At 44.0% G+C, this 24,864-nt stretch overlaps 1 protein-coding gene across 1 annotated transcript; it reads right to left on the bottom strand.

The window, feature by feature from the left end:
- Window positions 1–9,786: 9,786 nt before the first annotated feature.
- Window positions 9,787–12,114, bottom strand: LOC123257074. The gene is made up of 2 exons (XM_044714521.1): window positions 12,096–12,114; window positions 9,787–12,045 (listed from the first exon to the last, which is right to left on the bottom strand). The coding sequence occupies exon 2, from the start codon at window positions 11,938–11,940 to the stop codon at window positions 10,744–10,746; it is 1,197 nt and encodes a 398-aa protein (XP_044570456.1). The 5' UTR covers window positions 11,941–12,045; window positions 12,096–12,114; the 3' UTR covers window positions 9,787–10,743.
- Window positions 12,115–24,864: the final 12,750 nt, after the last annotated feature.

Raw genomic sequence — 24,864 nt, 5'->3', positions numbered from 1 at the left:
AGATAAGCCATCTTACCCCTTTCGGGGGGCCTCGCTTCCAAAGACATAATTCACTTAATTCCCCCAACAAATGCAACTTCATCCGGAACAGCTGCCCCCCATGCCACACACTCGGACGGGGCCAGTTCTCAAGGTCAAGTGGCAAGTGAAAGCGACGTCAAGCTCTTCATGCTTTCCCTCTGGTATTGTGTTGTGTTGGTGAAAGAAAACAATTACTTTGGCACTTAACAGCTTAACACATCACTTTGCACTTGATGCAAAACTCGGTCGGTCTGCTTGTCTCGCTTTGCTCTGCTCTGCGTCCTATGTCCTCTGCCTTGTGCCCTGTGGTCCTTGGTCCTTGGTTGGCCGAAACATTCGTGAACATCCTCAGCATCCTTAACTGCAGGCTGCAGATAAATAGGAGAAACCGAAGCAAAGCCCGATGTCCAGGGAGGGGACAGCCATACATTTGTAATGCTCAAGGTCATTCCGGAGCAGTTGCTGGCCACCCAACGGACGAAAGTATAACCTGCACTGGAAAAAATTATATCTAATTTAATTTTCAAAAAAGAAAATAAAAAAAAATTTAACTCTCTTATGAACCTGGCTGCTTTTGGAGTAAAAGCTCATCATAAGAAAGTTAAACCTAAATTTTAAATAAAATATCCCTTTTTTTAACAGTGCATTAAAGCCAAAGTGCTTGGCAGCCACTCGACTGGTCATGAATAGCTTTCATCTTCCGAGACACCCACACACACACAAACACCAAAGTCAGAGGCGTTTGGCAGAAATGGCAGGAGTAGGAGGAGCGAGGCAAGCAGGATACGGAGAAGCAACAGGAGCACCAAAAGGGTCCGAGTCTCATTCTCGTTCTCGTCCTCGTTCTCGGTCAGCCTTGAATTGCGACCCGACCCACAAAACAACTTCCTTCCAGCCACGGCAGCTGCCTTGTGCTCGTCGTCCTGCCTGCTTCGCTTCGTCCTTGCCAGCAATGCGCCTGCTGTGGTTGCCGCCTCTGCTGTCTGTCTTCCTTCTATGCCTTGTCCTTGCTCCCTGCACCCGGCTAGCTCCTCTTTTCGTCCTGCAAAACCCACCCCCTTATCCCTGTCTCGATTTGTGTCTGAAGTTAAGCATTTGCGGCTGCTTGTAGCCAAAATCCTGGCTGGTTGGTTTGCCGGTTGTTTGGCTGCCTTGCCTTTTGGCCCCTCTTGTCCTGCCTCTTGTCCTACCTCTTAACCCCGCAACAGTTAGCAGCCACTCTGCCGTTAGCCATCTTGACAAGTGGTTTGGCGCCGCCTTAACCCGTTGAGGTTCGGGCTTTTCAAAGGGCTTATGGTTGGGAATATAAACTTCAGTTTTGGTTTTCGGCTAGCCATTGAAAAATATTGCTTTGGGAAGTCCTTTTTTAATTATCTTAAGATGTGGGTTTAAGGTTCATAACAAGAAGTTCCTAGTCTGTTTATAGTCTCATATCATGGGTTAATTGAACCTGGCAATTGGGCTCACGCTCTGCGGGATGATGCACTCGAGCAAAGCCCGGCTGAAGCCCCAAGTTGCTGCTGCCTGCTCTCGAGAAATTACAGATAATTTGTTAAATATGGCACAGTGGCTGTAGTGGCTGTATAGTACTGGCAGCATGTGCAATTTTGGGCCAGGCCAAAAGCGAAAGTGCACTGGGGTGCAGGGTGGTGGTAGTGGTTGCTGACTTCCTTATCCTGCCACTGCCTCTGCCACTACCACTGCCACTGCTGCTGCTAAGCAAGGACAACCTTGTCGTCGTTGGCTCAAAGCCTTGACTTCCACTGAGTCGGTCACAGGAACGGGAGCAGAAAAGCCAAGGACCGGAGTGCCGAGGGGGACCTGGAAGGAAATTCAGGAGTCGAGACATTTTGCCAGACACTTTTGCTTCTCAGTCTGCATCTCTGTCTGCCCGACAGTGTGTGTGTGTGTTGAGTGAGTATCCTGTGAGTAAGTAAGTGTGTGCTTGCTACGGCATTCCTCAAGGTTGTTTCAATTTTACTTTAGTCTGCACAACCATTTTGTCCTGAATGTTTATTTGTGTGTGTGTGTCTGTGTGTGTGTCAGCTATTAAAGAATTTCTACAGCTTGTGAGTGGGCAACTTGCCCCGCCTACCTCCTGCAGTTGCCAACTGCCTTCGACTTCCTGCCCTGCTCCTTGAGAGTGTGTGCTTGTATGTGTGGGTGTCGAGAAAACAGGAAGCTGTTGATAGTGTAATGTGGCAACATTATTTGCTTGATTGCTTTATTTTACGCAAAAGGTGTTTGTGGCTTGACACCACTTATACACATCCTTACACACACCCACAACACTTAAAAAAATACAATGAGAAATGGGGATAAATAGTCCTTTATTCGATAGAAGATATATCCTTCTCCCATAAAAACTTCTAACAATTGTATTCATTTTATTTCTTACCCCTCAAAAGCCATTAAGATTTCCCCCCAAAATGTAAATAATTTTTATTGGCTCAGTGCACCCAACACTTATTCATTTCCTCCTGCCGAACGTCTCAACTTTGAATTCCGTCTCCTGTCCCTATGCTTTCGATTGCCGTTTGCTTAAGTAAATGTTTGCTGTCGAAATTTTCTGTACATTTATTAGCTCACTTATGCTGGACATTGTCCACCTTTCACCCGGCTTGCGTGTGCGTCCCTCTGCGGCCTACGACGCCAGATTTTTGAGGCAAAAATAAATGCAAAGAAAATATTTTCTGTAAACATGCATTTGCCTCGGACGCCGGGTCTCCGGTTCTCCGACTCGGACAAGGACTTGGGGGACTGCATAAGAAAGCAATTGAGAGATTTATGCTGGTATAATGCACTTGTGGCTTTCTGGTCATCGAATTCCGGACAATCGGACATTGGAATACAATCCGAAAGACTGGAGATGGCACGCCTGGGATTGCTCGACTTGGCTTTGTGGCAACGTGTGAAAGTGTGAAAATTCCTTAAGGATGCTTGGCTTGCATAATTGCTTGTGATTTATTTGGATTAAGATGGCTGAGTTTTGGGGAAAATTCTCTGGGAAAATTGAAAGTGAAAAGATTCAAATAAATCTATTCATCTCCCTTTAAAATTTATGCATTTAATTGGACAATTTTTAGCCTGATATATAATACATTTCAGATACAGTTTTCATCTAATCTGGTGAGCAGCTTAAAATATGACAGCATCCAGGGATTTAAGAAAAATCAAACAAAAACTTGTGTGCAGAGTCTCATATCATATATCCGCTCCATCGTCCCATCCTGCTAAAATATTTTAATTAAAAATTCAATTTTAATCAATGCATTAGCAAAATGTCTCGCTCTCAGCGAGAAATGGAAACTCTGTAACGAGCAGCATCCGTTGGACTGGAGATGGAAAAAAAAAATGGGAGGGGGAACGGGAAGCAGATCCTGCAGGAGCAGCAGTAGCAGTAGCAGTAGCAGCAGCAAAAACACAAGTTTTATGCGACGTCGAGTTTTGAGCATTGAAAAATAATAAAAATCGCAATGAAAAAACAACAACAAAAAAATGGGAAAAAAAGTCTGTTGTATATACAACATGCAGAATGATAGAAAAAAAAAAGAAAAAGAATATGTTGCGCCACTCGAAACCAATAACGAAGGAAAAAATCTATGGAAAGTAGCCAGCGCCAAAGCCCAGACCGGGAATTGTTCAGGGGGGGGCAGAAATACGAAGGACGAGAAGACTCATCCCCGTCGTATCTGTATGTGTGTAAACACACACATACCATACACATACATATGTACATATGTGTGTGTGTACATAGTGGCATGTCTGTAAAATGTGTTGCATTTTTATTATAACTTGAAAACGTTGATAACTCCGCCTATTCCTATTCCTAACGAATGTGCGACGTACGTATACGTAACGTTTGCTTTCGTTCGGTTCTGTATCGTTCCGTTACGTATACGCCGAGTTGGCGAGTTGGTTCGAAAAAAGAACGCAGCCGACTGTGTGGACTCTGGAGTTGCGGAGGAAAAGTGGAGCTACAGATGGAGTTGGAGATGGAGATGGAGCATCGAGAGGAGAGAATACATTCGATTGAATTTAATATGCATGCATACAATGGCAGCAGCAGCCTCCTCGCTGGTGGCGAAGGAGAGTCCTAGAGGGTTGGGGGGGGGGGGGGGGGGCTGGAAAAACTCCATTTTTGATGGGTGGGCCTGAGGGGGTTGAGGGCAGAACATCCTGGTCCTGGTTCTAGTCCTTCTTGTTGTTGTTTTTGTTGACGATGTCCTCCTCGTCCTAGTCGTTGTTGTTGTTTAGGCCGTGATTCTATGTATTCGCATATGTGAATGTGTGTGTGTGTGTGTGTGTGGGTGCCGCATCAAACAGCAGTGCTGGCTTAGCCAAAAGTGCGAGCAGAAGCAAAAGCAGCAGGAACAGGAGCAGGATCAGAAGAAACGCAAACGGAGAATGGAGAAAGCAGAAGCGCCAACGACTACGACGACGACGATTGGCGACACTGGCGACTGCTTTTCAGATGCCTTTTGGTGCGTTCCACTGAGAGAAAATTTTTATTATTCGGATATTAGTATCTAGAAGATAGAAAGAAATAAGAAGACTTTATTGAGAAATTAGGGTCTTAATTATTAATTTCTTAAAGAAGTATTTAGAAACAAACTATTTGTACCTTGGAACAATTTTAGAAAATTAAATTTAAATAAAAATTTGATATCAGAATATTCTATAAACACTTTCTTAATTTTTGAACAAGTCTTGCATAAATATATATAAAAAAATATACATAAATAAATCATTAAATACTTTAAAAACCTTTTTTCTCAGTGCCTTTTATCAATATACCACGCATAAATGGAATGACTGGGTGCTGCTGTTCCTGCTGCGGTTCCTCAATCGTTAGTGGATTGGCGGACAAGGCGAAGGGAAGGACCATGGTCCTGTGCCTCAGTTGTAGTCAAACACACACCCACACACACACATCTAAAAGGGGGCAAAGGGGGGCAATACCACACACATCCCTCCCGCACACACAAGCCCACATGAGCAGCCAAAGCCGTAGCGACGTCCACGACAAAAACAACAATAACACAGGGCTATGGGAAAAAGGCTACGAGGGGGATTGGGGCTATGAGTGGGTGGTCTAGAGGGTGGTGGACCAGTGGGTGGCTGGGATGCTGGGCTGCTGACGACACTGGCCACGACAGAGAAATAGAAATGACGTTGGCCCCTGTTCCTATTTCTATGGCCGGACTACGGTCTACGGTCTATGGTCTACGGACTCCGGTTCTCTGGTTCTCCGGCTATGACGACGCCGAAATTTAAACTCGGATGCGTGTGCGTTACATCCCCCAACCCCCCAGAGTGGGGGAAGTCCCCTACTGACCCAACCCTTTCGCCGAATGGGCACATAACTTTTTGCATGGCAAAAGGCAGACGGCAGGACATGGACATGGCGGAGGGGGAAGGATACACGGGGGCATAGGCACACTCGCCCATTTGCAAAATTTCTAATATGTAAAATGTTCAATAGAGAAAACTATGTATGGGCGAGCGAGAGGAGCAAAGGAGCCAGAGCCAGGAGCCTCGGACTCGAATCGAAGCCGATGGACGGAAAATCTAAAGGGGTTGGTGGGTGGATGGATGGGGCTTTTCCAAAGGGGGGTAGGGGCTAGGGGGTAGGGGGAGAAAGCAAACTAAAAACGAACATGGCGTCGCTGATGATGCTGGCCAGTATCCCCATGTATCCAATCATCTGCACTTGTGTGAGTGTGGGTGTGAGTGTGAGTGTTGTGTGTGTTTGAGGGAAATCGAAATGTATTGCAAAAGAAATCGGGGAAAGGAAAATGTGGGAGTGGCTGTGGTCCTGCCGACTCCGGCTGGGGGCCATCGCAGCGAAAACTGAGCCTAGAAAACGAGCATCGGAAACGCAGAGGAAAAAATCAATCATTCATTCGTCATATCACCTTAGACTCATTAAGGAAAAGCCAGAAACCGCTGGCCCTGCTGCTCGCATAAGATTACAATGCTAACTAAGGGGGGCAGTCGTCCTTTGACTTTCAGATCTGGCACTCATCAACAGTTCAAATCAAGGAAATAGTAATCCTTATTAAGTCTTATGATTGAATTTTAGTAATTAGAAAATAAATTTTTAGGTTCTAGATCCTTAAAAGGTCCTTAAAATAAAAGATCTTTAAATATTTCTGTAATTATTTTTATAACCAAACGATATTTAACCATCAAAGATCATGTTCTTATGAAGTTTAGGTTCTTATGTCATTTCCCTTTTCTATAAAACAGTTTCTTGTAATTCTCTTCCTAAATTTACTAATAGAACCTTCCATTAATTCTATACACCTTCAAGAAACTCCCACGATAATCCCTAATATCCTACCCAGCATAGTAACTGAGTTTTCTGATCGATGACGGATAGCCATCAGATGCATCAGATTTGGCTGCGTTTCAATTAGCAACAGAAACAGCAGGCAGGTCCTGCAGCCTGGATCCAGGGACCTGGTCCAGATTCAAAGCTTGGTGCAGCAGACTAACGTTACTTAAGCCAGGGCATTCCAGGATGTGGCAGGACTAGAGGAAAAATAGAGGCCGACTCGCATGTCCTACGCACTATGGGCAATAATTGAGTTTTCATCAAAGAGCAATCAGGCGAAATTTCGCACACCGAACGCGTTCTTAACTAAAGGGGGATGTCCTGTGTGTGTGTGTGTGTGTGTCGGTGGCCGAAAATTGAAGGCCCTAGCCTAACAAGGAGGTGCAGGACAACTCGGAGGATAAGCGCAGCCAAGTGCAGTGCTATAAATTTTCAGACGGGGGAAGGCGCCGAAATGGTGGCATAAAATAAAATTTAATTAGAAACGTAGCCAGGAACTGGGCCTAGTCGAACCCTAGAACTGGAAGGCTGGGGATATGCCGGGGAGGTCCTTCGCAGGATAAACGAGCCCTGGCTTTGAAATATTCGCCTGCTGGAGCTGGAGGCTGCAGGCTGGAGCAAAATGCATTTTTGGCCAAAACGAAAATTGCAGGAAAATGCAATGCGAAGGCAGGCCTATGCACCGTGGTGGTATGATTTTGAGTACTATTTTCGGGGGGTTATGGGTGGATGTGGGTGTTGGGTGAGGAAAATTGGTGAAAATGCGAAATGGACGATTTGGGAGGGGGTGGGGTAATGTATGTACGCGTTAGGCGTGGCTCTCGAATCTTTCGGCGAGGTGAAGGCGACCCGGCCGGCCCGCATTTGACAAGATGATGGCTCCGAAAGGGGCAGCGGCACACAGGAGGTGTGGATGACTAGGAGGCAGGATGGTAAGGAAGGCCTATGTACTCCAAAGGAGAAGAAGAAGTTGACGGAAACCACGAAACTAAATTGCCGCCCAGTTCGGACCAGAGAGCCGGAATCCTAGCTGGCCAGTCAACTGCGAGGACGTGCGAAAAAGACGGCGCACTTTTCTGCGCAGGCATTAGAAGGATCTGGCCATCCGCCACACATCCTTGCAATCTATGGCACCCCGTTTCCTTGTCCTCCGAGAAGCATTGATGCATTACGCGACCCATACCCTTTTGCCCGACCAAAAAGGATATATCACCCACTATCCACACCCGCTCCTTTTTGATGGGGCGTTGTCTAATTAGAACTGCAGGATATCCAAAGGAGACGGGACCGCTTTTTGTTATTGAAATTGATTTGGCTTTGCATAAATTTCATTGAGCACTGCAAGTAATTACAATATATCTTGCACCTGACCAGCCACCGACTGTTTTTCTTTTCCACCATTTTTTATTTTCCCAACCGCTCCGCCCCATTCACTTTTTCTTTTTTTTTTTTTGGCATAAATAACTCTAAGTAAATTTAAGTACAGAAGGAGGAAAGCTGGCTATATACGAGCACATATATAAATTCCCAGCTTTAGTTTCCCTGGCTCTGCTCTTCCAATTGTTTTAGTTGCCAGTTCGTCACGTTCATTGGCTCGTCCTTTTTCCCTCCTCCTCAGGCTCCATCCTGCTCCCCAAAAGAGGGGGGATGGGATTTGCTTTCATTTAGTTTCTATGTTTGCCATATGTCTTGGTCCTTTCAATATTTCATGATTCCGATAAGCTGAAATATGTGGCAAGATGCTCGCAGGATGATCGAGTGTTCAATGAGAGATATATGATTTCCAAAGGAAGAAAATTTTTAATGGGAAACTCAATTACTATTAAGTAGTTCCTTAATGATTACTCCATTAACTTGGATCTTGTTAAGTTTCCTAATTATTGACTAAAAATAACTTAATAAGGTGACTGATGGAAGCTCGAAACGAGTTTACTCTTCAGATCATAATGGCTCAGAAAAGTAAGAGCCTTTTGAGCCTCAATTTTCGGAGCTAAAGGCTAGAAACCATTTTTTTCGAAAAAAAACCAGACTCGTGTGAGTTGCAATTAAATGCGTTTCCCCCTCTTTTGGGGTAATATCATATTAGCAGCGCCTTTGGCCAGCACTTTACATGACATACCATGGCAGGTCCCCTTTCCATTTTCAGGACCTCAATTAAGTAGGCTTTTACCCATCTTTGCTTACAGAAAGCACTGAGAGAAAATGTTTATATTTTTAGCAACTAAGAAATAAGTATTTAAGCTACAATTTTAACACATTTTGTTAATAAATTACTTTTTATAGGAATAAGTATGATAAGTAAGACACTTGTTGTAAGCCCTTTATTTCCAGTGTCCTGTTGCATAAGATGGAAAACTGGGTGTGGAGACTTGGACTCCTGAAGTGCACCCAATTACCTTGGCCTCGTCCGATGTCAATCCATAAAAATCCATTTGCCTTAGCTGCCGTGGCAGCTCTCCTTTTTCCAGAGGTGTCACAAATGCGCTCGACGAAAGTGCCGGGTTGTGGGTGCCGGGTGCCAGGTGCCGGACTGGGAGTGTGTGTTTGGTCTTCCAAATGGGCAATGGAAATGGTTACTGGGCAAAACCGTAAAGCATTTCACGGAACGCTGCAGCTTTCAATGGGAATTTGCCTTGATGCGCCAGAAAACAATTTTCTAGGCCTGCGTGTATTTCTTTGCCTTGCCATCGGTTTTTTTTTTTTTCAGCATAACTTACAACATGGCAGCTCAGACATTGATATAAAGCCGGGCTTTTGGTGCCAGAGAGAGGGGGTGATTTAGGAGGGGCGGAGAGGTGAAGTCCAGGCATGCGTCGGACCTCCTCCACGGTAGCGAAATAAAACAAAAAACCTGAAACTAAAAAATGTATATAAAAAGAAAATGCAAGGACAAGGCAAACCGAGGACCTGGAGACGAAGCCAAGCAGGATGAGCTGGGTGAGGCTGAGGCTGAGGCATGAGGAGGTTGAGGCGGTGGTTCTGGCCAACATGGCGGCGAGCTTCGATTGGTGCAGTAGTGGCCGGGCCTTGGGGCGAGACTAGTGCGTGTCTGTCCACCCTTCGAGTGCCCGGCTCCCCGGCACTAGCGAGTCCAAGTGGGAAAAGGAGCGCTGCAAAAAATAACACACGAGCTGCCAACGTCCTTTTCTGCTGCTTCTGTTTTTTATTTTTTGTTACACCCCTCCCCCAGTTGCCACACATATATATATATATGACAGAGATCCCTCCAACGATTCCATATTTTCAGTAAGTTTGCACAGCAAGTTCTGCTCGTTGCAAGAGACGCATCCAAACTGACCTGCGTAACACAGAGTTGTTTCTAATTTCATCATTTCTCCAAAGTCTATTGCCATCTCTGTTTCTTGCATTCAGTCCGCGCTCTCCGATCAGACCATGCTCAGCAGCAGAGTGTGTCCCTTTTTCCCTTTCAGCTGCTGTGCATTCTACAACTACTAGACAATGTGTCGCCACACCAAAGCTGTACGCACATGACGCACAACTACTAGACAATGTGTCGCCACACCAAAGCTGTACGCACATGTACTATGGACAAACTAACCATTCTACGACACGGCCTTCCTGACAACTCACACGTCCTCGTGTGTTTTGTTTTCAATACCACGAGACTCAATTTCTCTTTAAACTTTTCTTTATTCTTAAACAGATATTTTTTTTCTTTCTTTTTACTTCATGTATTGGACAAAAGCTTTCAAAAATAAAAATCACTTACATAAATATCAAATCTTCTGTATTCATTACATTTCTTCAATTAAACATAATCTTATTAATTCATTTTGTTATTCTTTAATAACATTATTCTCTTTTGTAAAATAAAACCTTTGTGCATTTCCTTTGGCACATTTTAACAATTTTGTAATTCCTTTTACACGTCTTACGATATAACATTAGTGTAGTTCCTTTAACACTTTGAAATAACTTTAGTGTAGTTCCTTTAACACTTTTAAACATTTGTGTAATTCCTTTAACACATTGAAATAACTTTAGTGTAGTTCGTTTAACACTTTTAAACATTTGTGTAATTCCTTTAACACAATGAAATAACTTTAGTGTAGTTCCTTTAACACTTTTTAACATTAAATTCTGTTCGGTATATCTCTATACATTAATTTATGCCACCCCTTTTTTTTTTTCTTTTTGAATCTCTTTCTTTATTGTCAGACGCTTTTTCCATCATGCCGTCTCTATCTTTGCGTATTAGCTGATTGTTCGGCAAAGCTCTTAAGAATTCATGGGAATATTTGTAAATTCGCTTACTTGCTAAGGACAGACATCTATCTCCATTTAATATTTTGACAATCTCAAACGATTTGCAAAAATGCCTACCACCTATGTATGTACCCTCGGCGTTAAGTTTTACAATGTTATTTATTCTTTTGTTTCCCCTTAAATTTATCCATGACGCTTTCCTCCACTAAGGAGCATTCAGCACCTGAATCAAAACAAAATGGAATAGACTCACCGGATGCCCTCATTATTCCAGTCGGTGGAGCTACTGTGCAGATATCTACCCGCTTCTCATACGTACGGCCTTTTGGACAAGCGGATGCAAAATGTCCTATTTCGTCACATTTAAAGCATTTGACACTTGACCAATCCTTCGGTCCAGTCATGTTGCTGCCGCTGTTGATTTTGCCTTTGCTCTGACCCTTTTCCAAGCGAGCACGGCATTCGGCGTATTTATGACCACCCTTTCCACAGTAATTGCATTCCGTCGGTGTCGGAGACTTGAACTTCTTGCGCTCCGAGCCTGTTGAATCGTCATCTATACTGCGCTTTTTGAAAGAGTGTGCGTGTAACTGTTGTTGTAGCTCATTGCGAGTTTTTACGTTGTTTGTAAAAACCAAGTGCGTCAACTTGTTATCTATTTGCGCCATGTGAGCCAGAGTCACAGATACCGCTATTTCTTCCAAATCCTTGGCTTTCCATTTTGACATAAGTAGCGTAACAATACGGCTACCGTATTCAGCGAAGCCCTCCTCCGGCTTTGGTCGACCATTCAGAACATTTAACAGCATGGCGGCAGAAGTCTCAATTCCAACAAAGCGTTGTATAAACAGCTCCTTGAACTGCGCCCAAGTGATGCCGGCAAAGCAAATTTGGGAAAGCCACTGTGATGCGCCGCCTTCTAGTGCCTTGCTTAGGGCGATCACCAGATTGCTACCCTCGAGCACGTTATCCGCAAAAATTAGGTCCACTGTTGAACACCAAGAGGAAGCATCTGCTCCAGCACTGTCAGGATTGAATTTTGGAAGAGCTACATATGACGCTTTTCCATCGGTTGGCGGTGCCCTTGGTGTCTGCATGTTTTTGATGATTTCCAGTAGGTTGCGGTTTTGCAGCTCCAACGCCAACAAATACGGATCGGTGGCACGATCAGTAGGCAAAGCAGATCCCACTTCTGATGACAGAGATCCCTCCAACGATTCCATATTTTCAGTAAGTTTGCACAGCAAGTTCTGCTCGTTGCAAGAGACGCATCCAAACTGACCTGCGTAACACAGAGTTGTTTCTAATTTCATCATTTCTCCAAAGTCTATTGCCATCTCTGTTTCTTGCATTCAGTCCGCGCTCTCCGATCAGACCATGCTCAGCAGCAGAGTGTGTCCCTTTTTCCCTTTCAGCTGCTGTGCATTCTACAACTACTAGACAATGTGTCGCCACACCAAAGCTGTACGCACATGACGCACAACTACTAGACAATGTGTCGCCACACCAAAGCTGTACGCACATGTACTATGGACAAACTAACCATTCTACGACATATATATATTTTTTGTGGCAGCTGGTCTTTAGCTGGCGACTCCTTCGTATCAGGCTTTTAGCAAAAAGGCTTTGTGAGGCTAATACATTTATGCCAAGTCTCCATTAAGCATTCTTTATTGAAGTAATTTAATAATTTTTTATCATACAAAATATTATCATATTTTCAGGAATACCCTCATATCCCTCTTCTTAAACTTATCCCTACTTATAATTTACTTTTTGTTAGCCACACTTAATATCTTAAACCTTCTTTATTCTGAAGTTCAGCTTCCATATGATGGGTTCACAGACCTTCCTCCTTATGTGCGCCTAACTAGCCAACAATTAGAACAACCGGGCTGGAAAAAACACGGCAGCCGTTAATAATAATATATTATAATAATTTCGATGCTGAAAATATCTTATGATTGCCGGGCCTGGCTTTTGCTGGCTTTTTTCAGCTTTTTCAGCTCTAACGAAAAAAAAAAACGGGAAGACGCCAGCAGCATCCATCGATCAGCGATCTGACAGAGGCTGCATGGACGAGGGCAGAGTTGGAGTCCCAAGTCCCAGGCCATCGGATGGAACGCCCCAACATCCCAGACTGGGCTACTGTTTGCGTTTGCACATTGCCGTCGAATGGAGGGGAGATCGAGGAGTTCGACGGGTATCTCGAGAAGCCCGAGGAGCTTGAGGAGCTGGAGGAACTGAAGGAGCGGCCCCTTGCCAGACGGCTTCTGGTATACGCAGTAATTTCGCTGGAAGACTCCGGTGCCGAGGAGGCCTTCGCCTGGCCTGGCCTGGCCTGCCAAACTGCTTATTACCATTAATTTTGAATTGTTTTTCGTGATCTTAACGATTGCCGCGATTTGCAGCTTAGCAAAAACGAAGACGAAAGCGGCGATGAAGACACAGCGGCCGGCCAAAGGAAATAAAACAAAAGGCCATAAAGCAGTTAAAGTCTCAGTTGAATACCCTAGAACATAAATAACTAATAAATTTAAATAATTGCCTAAATGCCAGCGGTAACTATTCACAAGTAAAGGTTAATTTTAATGATTTTATGATTCATTTGAGGAGGGTTTACACTTTTAGAGGTTGTAACTTTTTTCGAAGGTTCAGTTTTATGGACTTTAATAAAATGTACCCCTTGATAGGGTATGGTGGAAAATAATTTTTATGAAAATATATATTTGTGCATGCAAGTTTCTGATTTGGAGTCTCCATCCCCATCCCCATTTCCTGCAGCTCCGAGACTCGTGAGTTATCTTCAAAGTTTGCTACTGTTTTGCATGTTGCATTAGCCGGCGTTGCATGGATCGAGTATCTTATAGGAATAGTTGAAGTTGCAATTACATAAACTTCGGGAAAAAGCGGCAATCAAAATTTCAGATTTTGAAGGTCTCATTAAAATATTTAAAAACACAGAAATTATAAAACCATTATTTTTTCCGAGATAAAATTTGTTTGAGTTTAAGCCAAGAGGGTTGCAGCTAATTGAAGACTACAGACATCTTGCATTAAAATAATCAAGTTACTTGTGTTTCAGTCTTAAGGTGATTAAATAGTTAACTCATGAGTGGAATTCAGTTCTTGGATCGGTTAAGAAATATCTAAAATATTCACAAATGCATCAAGAGATCAAGATTTTTACCAAATAGAAAATATTTTTCCCCTTTCAGCCATTATTAAATGGAATAATGTATATAACTCGACTAATACTTGACAGATCCTGAAATGTTATAGCTTTCCGATCTTATCTCTTCGAGTAGAATACATTTTTGACCCATACTCTTTTATTTTCCAAAGCGGAAAATTGGACAAAAATATTCCAAAATTGGCCACAAGTTTCTCTTTTCGCCTTATGGTCTTAATATACCTATGCCAAGTAGTCCTCATGCATCCATAAGTTTAAGAAAAATATCCATAAATGCTAAATGGAAGGGTATATAAGCTTCGGCTTCTCTTTGAATTAATTTTCCCTTCCTTTGTTTGAGGTTGAGATAATTTAGTATTTTGTAAGCTTTTTAAATTTGCGGAATCATTGCGTCGTTTTTGTTAGGAGTACCTTGATAAAGGTGATCCTCTCCACTTCAAAATTATAAAACAAAGATAAATAAAAAATGTTGGCAAACAAAAAGCCAGATAGAGACTCACAATTCTGAATCATTTATTACCAATGCCATTATTCAAATAGCATATTTTTCGCATTTCTCTCCATAATTAGCCCCACTTAGCATGCGCACTCCCGGGATTGGGAATTGGATGGCGGCTGGACGGGATTGGATCTCTCCTTTTCTTTGGCAGTAAAGACTTTGTGTGTGAATGTGTGACTGTAATGACTTCGTTTTGGTTCTTTTTATGAGTTTCCTTGGAATTATTTTGTATTTTTTGTTGTGTTGCCTCTGTGCGTAATTACAGTAATGCGAGCTCAGCTCCTGAGTCGGCAACAAATGCAAAATAACAACTGAACTGAACAAAAAAAAAAAATGCAAAAAGAAAAAGAAAACGATTCAAATTAAACAGTAGCCAGACCGGACGATCGATTCACAGTCCAGTCTCAGTTGCAGTCAAAGTTCTCATTCCCATTCTCGGCCAGAAATCATCGCCCATTAAGAAAGTTGAGGCCGAGCTGACGTTTCCAATTACAGAGAACCGGGACTCGAGAACGGAGAACGGAGAACCCGAATCGGAGAATCCGAGAATTCGACGAGCTGAGCTACAAAATCGAGAGGTACAATTTAGGCAATGGCAATGCATTATGAAATTAAATAATTATTATCAACTATATCGCTGGTAGCGTCAAAAGCGGAAGGCGGAGGAGCGGCGGGCAACACGGCGTATACGATATTTGAGCTATTGAATATTCATGCAGGCAAACGGACCATCGAACCGCCCAGTCACCCATCCACCCATCGAACCACCCACTGCACTGCACCCTCAATGCAATGCTGAGTATTTCGGCAGAATGCAGTTTGTTATATAACACACATAATTATAGCCAAATCGTGGCAACGAATTTTCGCCACGCACACACACTCACTCACTCACTAACAACAGCCATCGCCTGCTAATGCAGCGCTTTTGGAGGCGCCACCAACTGCCACCCACTAGTGACCACCCACAGCCAATCCCCCCGATTGTCAATGAGGCATTGGCCAGCCCAGCGAGGGGCACTTATGTGGCATTTGCTGCATTTTCGGAGCCGAGGCGCAACGGACATATAACGAGTGGACTGGGCCGGTGTGGGTGGATGGGTGGTGGTGCAGCTGGGTGGTGTTGCATGGGCGACATTTCTAAGTATTATACATGTACATATATGCCCGGAGATGCGTAGAGGCAAGTGTGTGCGTACCAACTCATTTGTATGTATGCGTATTTGTATGTTTTGGCCATTATACATGATTTCCTCGCTTTGTAGGCCTCTGCTCCTCTGTTTAAGTGTGTCTGTGTCTGTGTGTAGATGTTTGTGGCAGTTATGGGAGATGCTTTACCCCAAAATGTAGTTGTTGTTGCTGCTCCAGGAGCAAGAGCAGGAGATCACTGCGCGGCGGCAACGAAAAGGATTTTCAATTCAACAAAAACGAATTCGAATTCATTATTTACAGGGGTTTGGAGTATCGATTGAGAAAGCGAGATAGAGCTGCAAAAAAGATGGCAGTTCCATAAATGGTGGACTTTTCAAAATGGAGAATAATATGAGCCTAAGAACTAGGTATTCTTGAGAGAATAAGATACAAATAAAAATAGTTTTTCAAAATTTTCAAGCCAAAGGAAGACTTTTCCTGCCGTTTCTTTTCAAATAAAACTATCTTAACTTCAGATACTTACAAAGAATAAATGATTCTGAGATTCTTATAATTTTTCATTCCGAATCCTTCAAGTATTTATCCATTAGAGTGTGATGGAATATCCTTTTGTTTCTGCAGCCCAAAAAGGATACCCACACAGGGTATGGGCAGCCATTATGGAAGAGCGCCCATTAAGTTTTCTGCCAACTTTGGCCGGGACATTGTTGTTGTTGGTGGCCATGGCCCGTGGCAAAGAAAACGCAGCACATTGCAGCGCTGTTGGGCGTTGCACATGGCAACCCAAGCCGCACTACCATACACTCTCTCATACACAGACACGGGGAAGCATCAACAGTCGAGGCCAAAGTCAGCGCGTCATCGATATGGGTGCCAAACGGCGACTGCAGCTGCAACTGCAACGGGGCGGAGGGGGTGGTGCAAGGTGGGTGAGTGGGATGGCGGTGCAGGACTCCGATGGTAGGGCCTGGTGGCCGAGGAGAAATTGGATGCGTGTGCAAAATGCATTTTCTAACACAACTACGATGGCGACGACGATGCAGCGCGAGATGCAAATGCAACGGCACTCAGTCCAGATACACACTTACACTGGGAGAAACAGGGGGTTAAAATTTGGGGGTTTTAAAAGTTAATATATTTCGAGGATTAGTTCCTAAGTCTCTTAACATATAGAGTGCCAAATATATTTCTTAGTTAAGTAGCTATACCTTATTTCTGAAAGTGTAGCCAAACACGGAGTCAGCTGCACACACACACACATAGCCATCGCTATGCGTAGACAGGATGCAGGCAGCCGGGGTCCTGGCAACGTTTTTGTGATTTATTTTTAATTGAAATTCTAGAATGCGTGCAAAATACGCATGCAAAGTGTCTGCTGCACCTAGAAAAGTTTTCGGGGCCCATTTCGGGGTTTGGTTCAGTTTTTGGGCCTGCTTATGTATTGGTGTATTGAGGGTCCTGGGCCCGGTTGCAGTCCTAAAAGCCCGCCCCATCAAATCCTGTGAGCCCTCCCCCTCCGGAGGCCTGCAGGCGAAAATTGCATATGCGTAAGCGTAGACGAACCAGGAAGGTTACCAGGAAGGTGGGTGGTGCTGGGCAGGAGCGGCCTGTTTCGAAAGGGGAAGTCCCGGCAAAGTCAACGTCATTGCCGTTGCTGTGTGGTGCGGTCGTCGTCGTCAACGGCTTCTCGTTGTTGTCCTTGTTGGTCCTGTTTTGTTGATGTCGTTGTTGTTGTAATGTTTTGGCCCGGCCAAAAATTTTCTACAAAAACAAAATTGGAATTAATTTTGTTTTAGAGAAAATTTCGCTTGTAGGCGCGACAAACGTGGCATTCGTATTGGTTTCCGGGGGCTAGTCAAGTGGGTCGACGGTAGAGGATAGAGGGTGTGGAAGTGGAGGTGGCATGTGTGGTGCATTTTGGGTGGTGCAATTGGGTTTTCTGCCTGCTGCATATTTGCTGATAATAATTAAGTGCAGGAAGGCGTATAAAGGCGCGCCAGGAACAGAAAACTGAAAACAGAAAACAGAAAACCGTGCCGATCCACAGATGCAACTGCGGGCTTAGTTTCGAAGGGGAAACAATCGATAGTAAAGGGAGGTAGAGTGGTAGTGAGGTGGCAGTGGCAATGGCGGTGGGTTAAAAGCGCAACCAATGCATTGCGGTATTGATAATTGGCCAACGGGTCAAACTTTTAATATTACATACAACTCGCAGAGTTTTGGCAAGTTCAAGCCATTACACAAAGAGAAAAAGTGTCATATTCTTATACCATTTTGTTCATTAAAGATTCAAGATCATTTCATATATGATTTTTTTGCGAGAGAACTGGAGGTAAGGATAGCAAACATCCTGTTCCGATTCACGCATTCGATCCAAGGTGAATGAACTGTTAGAGCTTCCAGCTGTGGAACAGACCAAACTGATTATCATTCTTCTCCTGAGGACTCCTAACTCCCGACTTCAGAGTCCAAAGTCCAGAGTCCATGTTCCGGGGACCAATCCTGGAAATTTCGTTTTGTTTGCTGGTCTCGGCTCCGTCATTTCCGGCATTGAGGTAACGAAATTTTATGCATGGCAACTAGTTTTGTCGGTGGTGCAGAATGCAGGTGGCACCCGGGCGAGCCGGGTGACGCTCCAAATACAGGTCGAAGAGATGGTGGATGGTGGCTTTGTGCCAGCGTCGTCATCGCCATCGTCATCGATAACGGTGCGATGCCTGAAAAGTCCAGCGACTTTGGCCAGATGAGGCGCCCTCAAGCGAAGCCCCTGCTGCATCGGGCTTAGGCCTCGGATATATATATATATATATATCTGAAGGGGGTGGTGTTTGTGGGCCGATAAAAGTGACTGGGGGCTAGAAGCTAGCCGGAGTCGGCGTCAGTGGTGGGAGAAGGATGTGGGGCCCGTTGTGCAAATGTGCAAGCTGGCATCCGTTTTCTCATTTTGAAAGATTTTTGTTTTTGTTTTCTCTATGTTCAGCCGTTGCTGCATGTTGAGGTTTTAGGAACGGTTGGTGGGGGGAGGACTGCTGCGCAAACACGGACACACACGTACAGCACACACACTCGCACACACACACACATACAGGCACGCACGTTTGGGCCCAGGAAACGGAAACGAAAATTCTGCGAAAAATAACAACCAAGAGCAAGAGGAGCTGCAGCAGCAGCACCAGTCGCATCAGGATGAGAATGCGCCCGAGCAGCAGGACCTGGAGTTTCAGTAGGAGCCGGAGTCGTAGCAGGATAGGGGGGTAGTGAGAGGTGGCCGGATGGCCGCAGGAGCAGGAGCAAAAATAACGGCGCAGCAAACATCGCTGATGACCAAACAGCGACACAGGCATCGAACGGAGCCCCCCAGAAGGGAAGCCACCCGACAAAAAGATCCAGGACTAGGGAACAGTGGGCTAAGGATTATTGGGCATTGTGAGAAAATCTAAAAACATTTTTTTTAATTTTTGTCTTGGGGATTCTCTTCGAAAATCGACAAAAGGGGACATAAGGAAGGTCATAACTTTGTTAATAATCAAATCATTCTTGCGCGGAACACCGGATTCATAGATCGATTCTCCACAAATCTGCATCAAAACCTAGAAACTTACATTTTTTCAGATTTTTTATCAAATTTTTAGGTGGGTCCCCTTCGAAGATCCATAAAAATGCATGGAGCCACTATATGGCCCCCAGCGATGGCCATACCTTGGCCAATTTTTATCCGATTCTTGAGCGGAATACCTTAAACGATTTGTAGATCGATTCTCCATAAGTCTGCATCAAAATCTAGGAACGTAAATTTTTTCAGATTTTTTATCAAATTTTTAGGTGGGTCCCCTTCGTAGATCCATAAAAATGCATGGAGCCACTATATGGCCCCCAGCGATGGCCATACCTTGGCCAATTTTCATCCGATTCTTGAGCTGAATACCTTAAACGATTTGTGGATCGATTCTCCACAAGTCTGCATCAAAATCTAGGAACGGAAATTTTTTCAGATATTTTATCAAATTTTTAGGTGGGTCCCCTTCGAAGATCCATAAAAATGCATGGAGCCACTATATGGCCCCCAGCGATGGCCATACCTTGGCCAATTTTTATCCGATTCTTGAGCGGAATACCTGAAACGATTTGTGGATCGATTCGCCACAAGTCTGCATCAAAATCTAGGCACGGAAATTTTTTCAGATTTTTTATCAAATTTTTAGATGGGTCCCCTTCGAAGATCCATAAAAATGCTTGGAGCCACTATATGGCCCCCAGCGATGGCCATACCTTGGCCAATTTTCATCCGATTCTTGAGCTGAATACCTTAAACGATTTGTAGATCGATTCTTCACAAATCTGCATTAAAATCTTAGTTTTGCAAATTTTTTTTGGAAATGTTCTAAGGAATGGATGTGAAGGAAAATATGCCTTGGCTATGGATGTATTTTTTCATTTAATAGGCGTCCAATTCTTATGATGAATAGGCAGAAATCTAAAAATATATATTTTTTCCAAGAACTTCATATCCTTTTTGAAGCTTCACGCCCAGTGTTCGCCTTACCACCCCACTTGCCACCATCTTGGCCACTCGCACACACTCGAACGGCGGACACACGAGATGGTAGATGGTAGATGGCAACGTCTAAAATCCATCTACGCGTGGCTTGAGCGCTATTTGAAAAGGCTTGCCCCGAAATTTCATTCGCCGCCTTTTGTTATGCTGCTGCCAAAGTTGCTGGCTGCTCTACCCGGTTTTCCTGCCATTCCTGCTGATGACGACAGCGATGATGATGGGCAATGGGCAATGGGCAGTAGGCAATGGCATTGGCGATGGCGATGGGTGGCGATTTTTCAAGCCGCCATTTTGCGACTTTGGCGGAAATGCACACGAGCAGAGGAGCAGGACACACACACATGCTAGGATGGCACATCCCAGGAGGCGATGCGTTGCTGCTTGTGCTGCTGTTTTGCTATTTGGATGCTGTCGTGGGTGTCCGAAATCGTCGAACGTGGCCCAAAATGCCATTACCGCCACCGTCAACTTTGGACCACCTTCGGCCTGTTCGTTGCCTTTGGTTGCCCAGCAAGATGGAGTGCCCAGAGTGTCCTTAGTCCTTCGTCCTGCTGTCCATAGTCCAGAGCGTACAGGGCCCAGTGTCCGGAGTCCAGTGTGAGTGTGTCTGTGTATTCTGTGCTGCGTGTGTTTGTTTTCTGCACATTTGCATTTTACGAATATCCTTGCGCATTAGATGCCTCTTTCTCATTCTGACTCTATCTCCCTTACTCCCTCACACTATCTATTTTGATCCTTTTTCCTCACACTCTCGCCCCAGTCTAGTTTTTCGGGGCGCGGTGCTTTCATTTCATTTGCCAGGCCCGAAAAGTTTTGCCTTCTACTTTTCCTCGGCGGCAACGGCTAACGCATTTTTCGCCAATGTCCAGCAGCAGGACATGGACATTGACGGACGGCCTGCCACCCTCTCGGTTCGAGGTTCGGTGCTAGGAGGGTGTGGGCTTTTTGAATTTCAAATTCAACTGCAGCTCTCTCGTTTGCTTGGCATCCTTCTGCTCCTCGTCCTCGCCCTCGTCCACTACCTCCACCACGTCCACTTGCACATCCTCGTCATAGTCCTTATCCTTGCGAGTCCATTTGCCGCGCCTTTTTGTGCGAAAATGTTCAACTTTTTCGAAACAGTAAAGATTTTTGGTTGGCTGACGCAGCCAATCTCCGACGAGCATCCTCCGACGTCGCGTGGGCGTTCAGCAGAACGGGGAGTGGCAGGATGTGGCCGAGGGGTCACGACTGGAATATGCATGTGTATCCATTCTAAGCAAGGATGCTCCAAGCTCTATGGTTCCTGCTGCTTCTGCTGCTGCCGTTGCTGTTGCTGACATCGTGTGGGTGGGGATGCCTCTTGATTGCTTTCCTGCTTCTATCTCCCCCGGCGTACGTGGCGTATGCGTTATGCCTGCTGCAGTGCTGATTATTTAATTCATTTGGATAATCCGTTATTTGTCCACACTTTGGAGCTATTTCAATATTTGCATTCCGAATCCTAAATTATGGCATAATGCACATTTTAGATTCTCTGTAATTCGAGAAAAAGGAAGAACTTTTTAGATCCAATCGATTGAAGAGATCACGAGGTAAAGACCACAACTAAAGGCAATTAATTAATTTGTTTACATTTTGCACAAACTGCCGCGAAGAAATAGGAAGTTGCTGCAAGATCAGACGCAGATGCAACATCAAGAGGCAGTTGCAGCAGCAGCAACAACAACTGACATGCATTGACCGACGAAGCGTGCATTAAAACATTTTCAATGGAACTGCAAACAGGCATCTATAGTATAGGCTATAGGCTATACGCTATATGTATATTCGCCCCCCGCCCCTCCATTAAATTTTTCTGGTCTGGGTCTGGTCTCTGTTCCCCATTCAAATAATTAACTGCAAGAATGCAACACGAGCAATGCAAAATGCAGCAGGCAGCTGAAGTTGCTTCTACAGCAATTGCTGTTGTTGCTGTTGCCGCTGTTGGAGTTGCAGTTGCTGCTGCCGCTGGGTGCTGTTTGTTATTATTTTTAATATTAAATTGCAATTGCTGCGCTGATTTAATAAAAGCGGGCAACAAATCCCAGCGAATGCAATAAATGTGGCAGCAGCAACTCCGTGGCAGCATTCCCCCTCCACTCTCCATGCCGTGGCAGCTGCAGCAGCAGCAGCAGCAGCAACAGTAAACAGCACGTTGCAATTTTAATGACCGAAGAGTCGATCGATGGACGCTCGCAGATCAAGTGATCCGAGCGAATTCAGACCCGGCTGAGTCCCAGATGTGGCCGCAGATATTTTTACAATGTTTAGCCAAAGCAAACACAAGAGTTCAGACTTAAACCAAACAAATCAGGGTGAGTTAAAGGAGGGTTAAGGGAATGATTACCAAGGAGTCGATGGCCCCCCGATCCGTTCCTATCCGATCCGGCGATGCGGCGAAACTTTGTGGCCCATAAATTTGAAAACTGCACAAAATAAACTAAACATTAAATAAAATATTTTATTATGTTGCAGCAAACCAGTTCGACAGAGTCGTTGTCACACACATTGCCACACAATGTTGCATGTCTGGGACGCGAATATGGCTGTGAATATGGATGTGTCTGTCGATATGGATGCGAGACTGACACTGAGTCTGAAACAGAGACACAGAGACGATAGCTAAAGACTTGGACTCTCCGACTTCGACTCCAATTCCAAGTCCAAGTCCAGTTGTTGAAAAAATTCATAAACAACTCCGGAGTTCGGCGTCCGGAGTCGGTTCTTCTGTCCTCCGCACTTCAACAACTCTCAAAGAGGGGATAGGTTCTTTAAAATATGGGATATATAATACTCTTTTTTTAAATAATTTGTATGATTAAACTATTACTTACGCGAATAGTAAATACTTTAGATTATAAGTACGATGGAAAGTAATATAACTAGTTCAATATTATAACTAAAAGCTCCTAAAACTCTAGGGTATCTCTTCAAATCCAACTAGTTTCTCTGACACTCTCTTACTTTTTATTTCAATTTTCAATTCAATAACTTTTACGCATTATTTGTCGCGTGTGTTTGTCTGTCAATATGCTTTTTATTGAAATTTATATAAGGAAGTTTACCGATAGACATCGTCTGTGGATCGTCGATCGCCGATCTGATCGGGGCTTGTCCGATGGCCGATGGTCGATTGCAGATCGTTGACTTCGACGCTGTCCAGCGGAAATAATTTAGACGCGTCCAAAGTTTTGTTTATGCTCTGTCATTTACACACACACACACTGCCACACAGGTACAGATACAGATACAAATACACAAGCATAGATACAGATACTATATAAATGCATACGCATATTGCAACTGGCAGTCGTCTGCATTTTTGATTGGCCTTTAAGTAAATGACAAAATATGTGGCGACTGTAAACAACTCGCCCCGTGCAAGGCAGCTGCGAAACATGAATTATGCCACTAATTGAGGTACGGTGTGGGCCGGACAGCTCAGCAATCGAACTGGCCGATGAGGAGAGAGGGACTGGACTGGAGGGGCCAAAACTGGAGTTGCATTTGGGTTAATGTAACACTTGGAGAGACAAAAAGTTGGCGGGAATCGGGGAAAATGATATATAATATACTCAAGTGATTAAAGAAAGACTGACACCTTGATCATAATTATTTACTTATTTGTTAAGTATACCTTTAAATACCCCTCGTTAATAGTGACATCTACGCCCTTGAATCTTGCCACTTAGACCGTGGCAAGCCTAGCTAATCGGTTGGTGTGGATAATCCAACGAATTGTGGCCAACATCTTGGAACAAGTTCAAGATATTGAGAGGCTGCAGACTGTTGTTCTAGATTCTTGCAACAAAGTTGCGGCAACTCGTTTTCCATTTATTTACTCACCGCAGTTAGCAAGCGCCTTTGCATTAGTTTAGTGTCATAAACTTGGCTTTTTTATATTTATAGAAATGTTGCAATTAAGTTGGCAACTGTAGTTGAGTGGATGTTTCCCCTGGAGCCACTACGATGGCAGAGAATTAAAAAGTGCCATAAAAATTATTATAATTATGGCTATGGTTCTGCTCTGTTTCTAGTGACTTTGGGTAAATATTAAAGGTAAGACTACCCTGATTAACTTGTTCTTATTATCATTTTCTCCCTGTGTAGTCGGCAGTCTTTGAAACTAGAGCTACAATCAACAATCAACAACAGACAAGGCTGTTGGCTGTCGTATGTGTGGCTGTTATCATATCTTTCACTTAAAATAAATAAAATTACAATTTAATAATATAACATGCTACACCCCCCAGTCGACTCCCCCCCAGTCGTGCCACTTGCACCTGCGAAACGGTTAGAAGCCGACACTTGAGTGTACAACAACACCAACAAATAGTCAATTAATTATTACAAGAACAACAACGACTATAAGGCATATATGAGCACTTCTTACGAAAGTGTTGCTTTCGTTGTTTTTTTCCCATTTGTGGTATGAGTAGTTTCTTTTTTTCGCTACGTCTCAAGCACATAATTGAAACTTGTTGAGTTCGATAGGCACCCGTCCACCCACCCGCCTCTCCATTTTTTACCTATTTTATGTTAAGTTTTATTTGCCGCCCTGATACTGATAGCCCGTCGTCATCGTCGCTCTCGATGATAATAATAATAATTAGTCATTTTATTGTTGTAAAATAAACTTGTTTTTAATTGCTTGCTGATAGGAGAGCGAGGCAAGCAAATTCCAAGCACGATGGCTGGAAGTATCGGAAATTATACGAAATTAATCAGATAGTGGCACTTGCAGTTGAGCAATTTCGATTTTTAGGAAATTTTTACTCGATTTCACCGCCATTGCCATTTGCCAGTGTGTGTTCTTGTTGTCCTAATTGATATCTTTTGTTTTTGCTTTTTATGAT

Source organism: Drosophila ananassae, chromosome 2R, assembly GCF_017639315.1.
Source record: "Drosophila ananassae strain 14024-0371.13 chromosome 2R, ASM1763931v2, whole genome shotgun sequence".
Lineage (NCBI taxonomy): Eukaryota > Metazoa > Arthropoda > Insecta > Diptera > Drosophilidae > Drosophila > Drosophila ananassae.
This window is presented reverse-complemented; position numbering and strand designations above follow the sequence as displayed.

What these genes read in the sequence shown, in the direction of transcription:
- LOC123257074 (XM_044714521.1), bottom strand. Translation starts at nt 11,940, where the DNA reads ATGCAAGAAACAGAGATGGCAATAGACTTTGGAGAAATGATGAAATTA.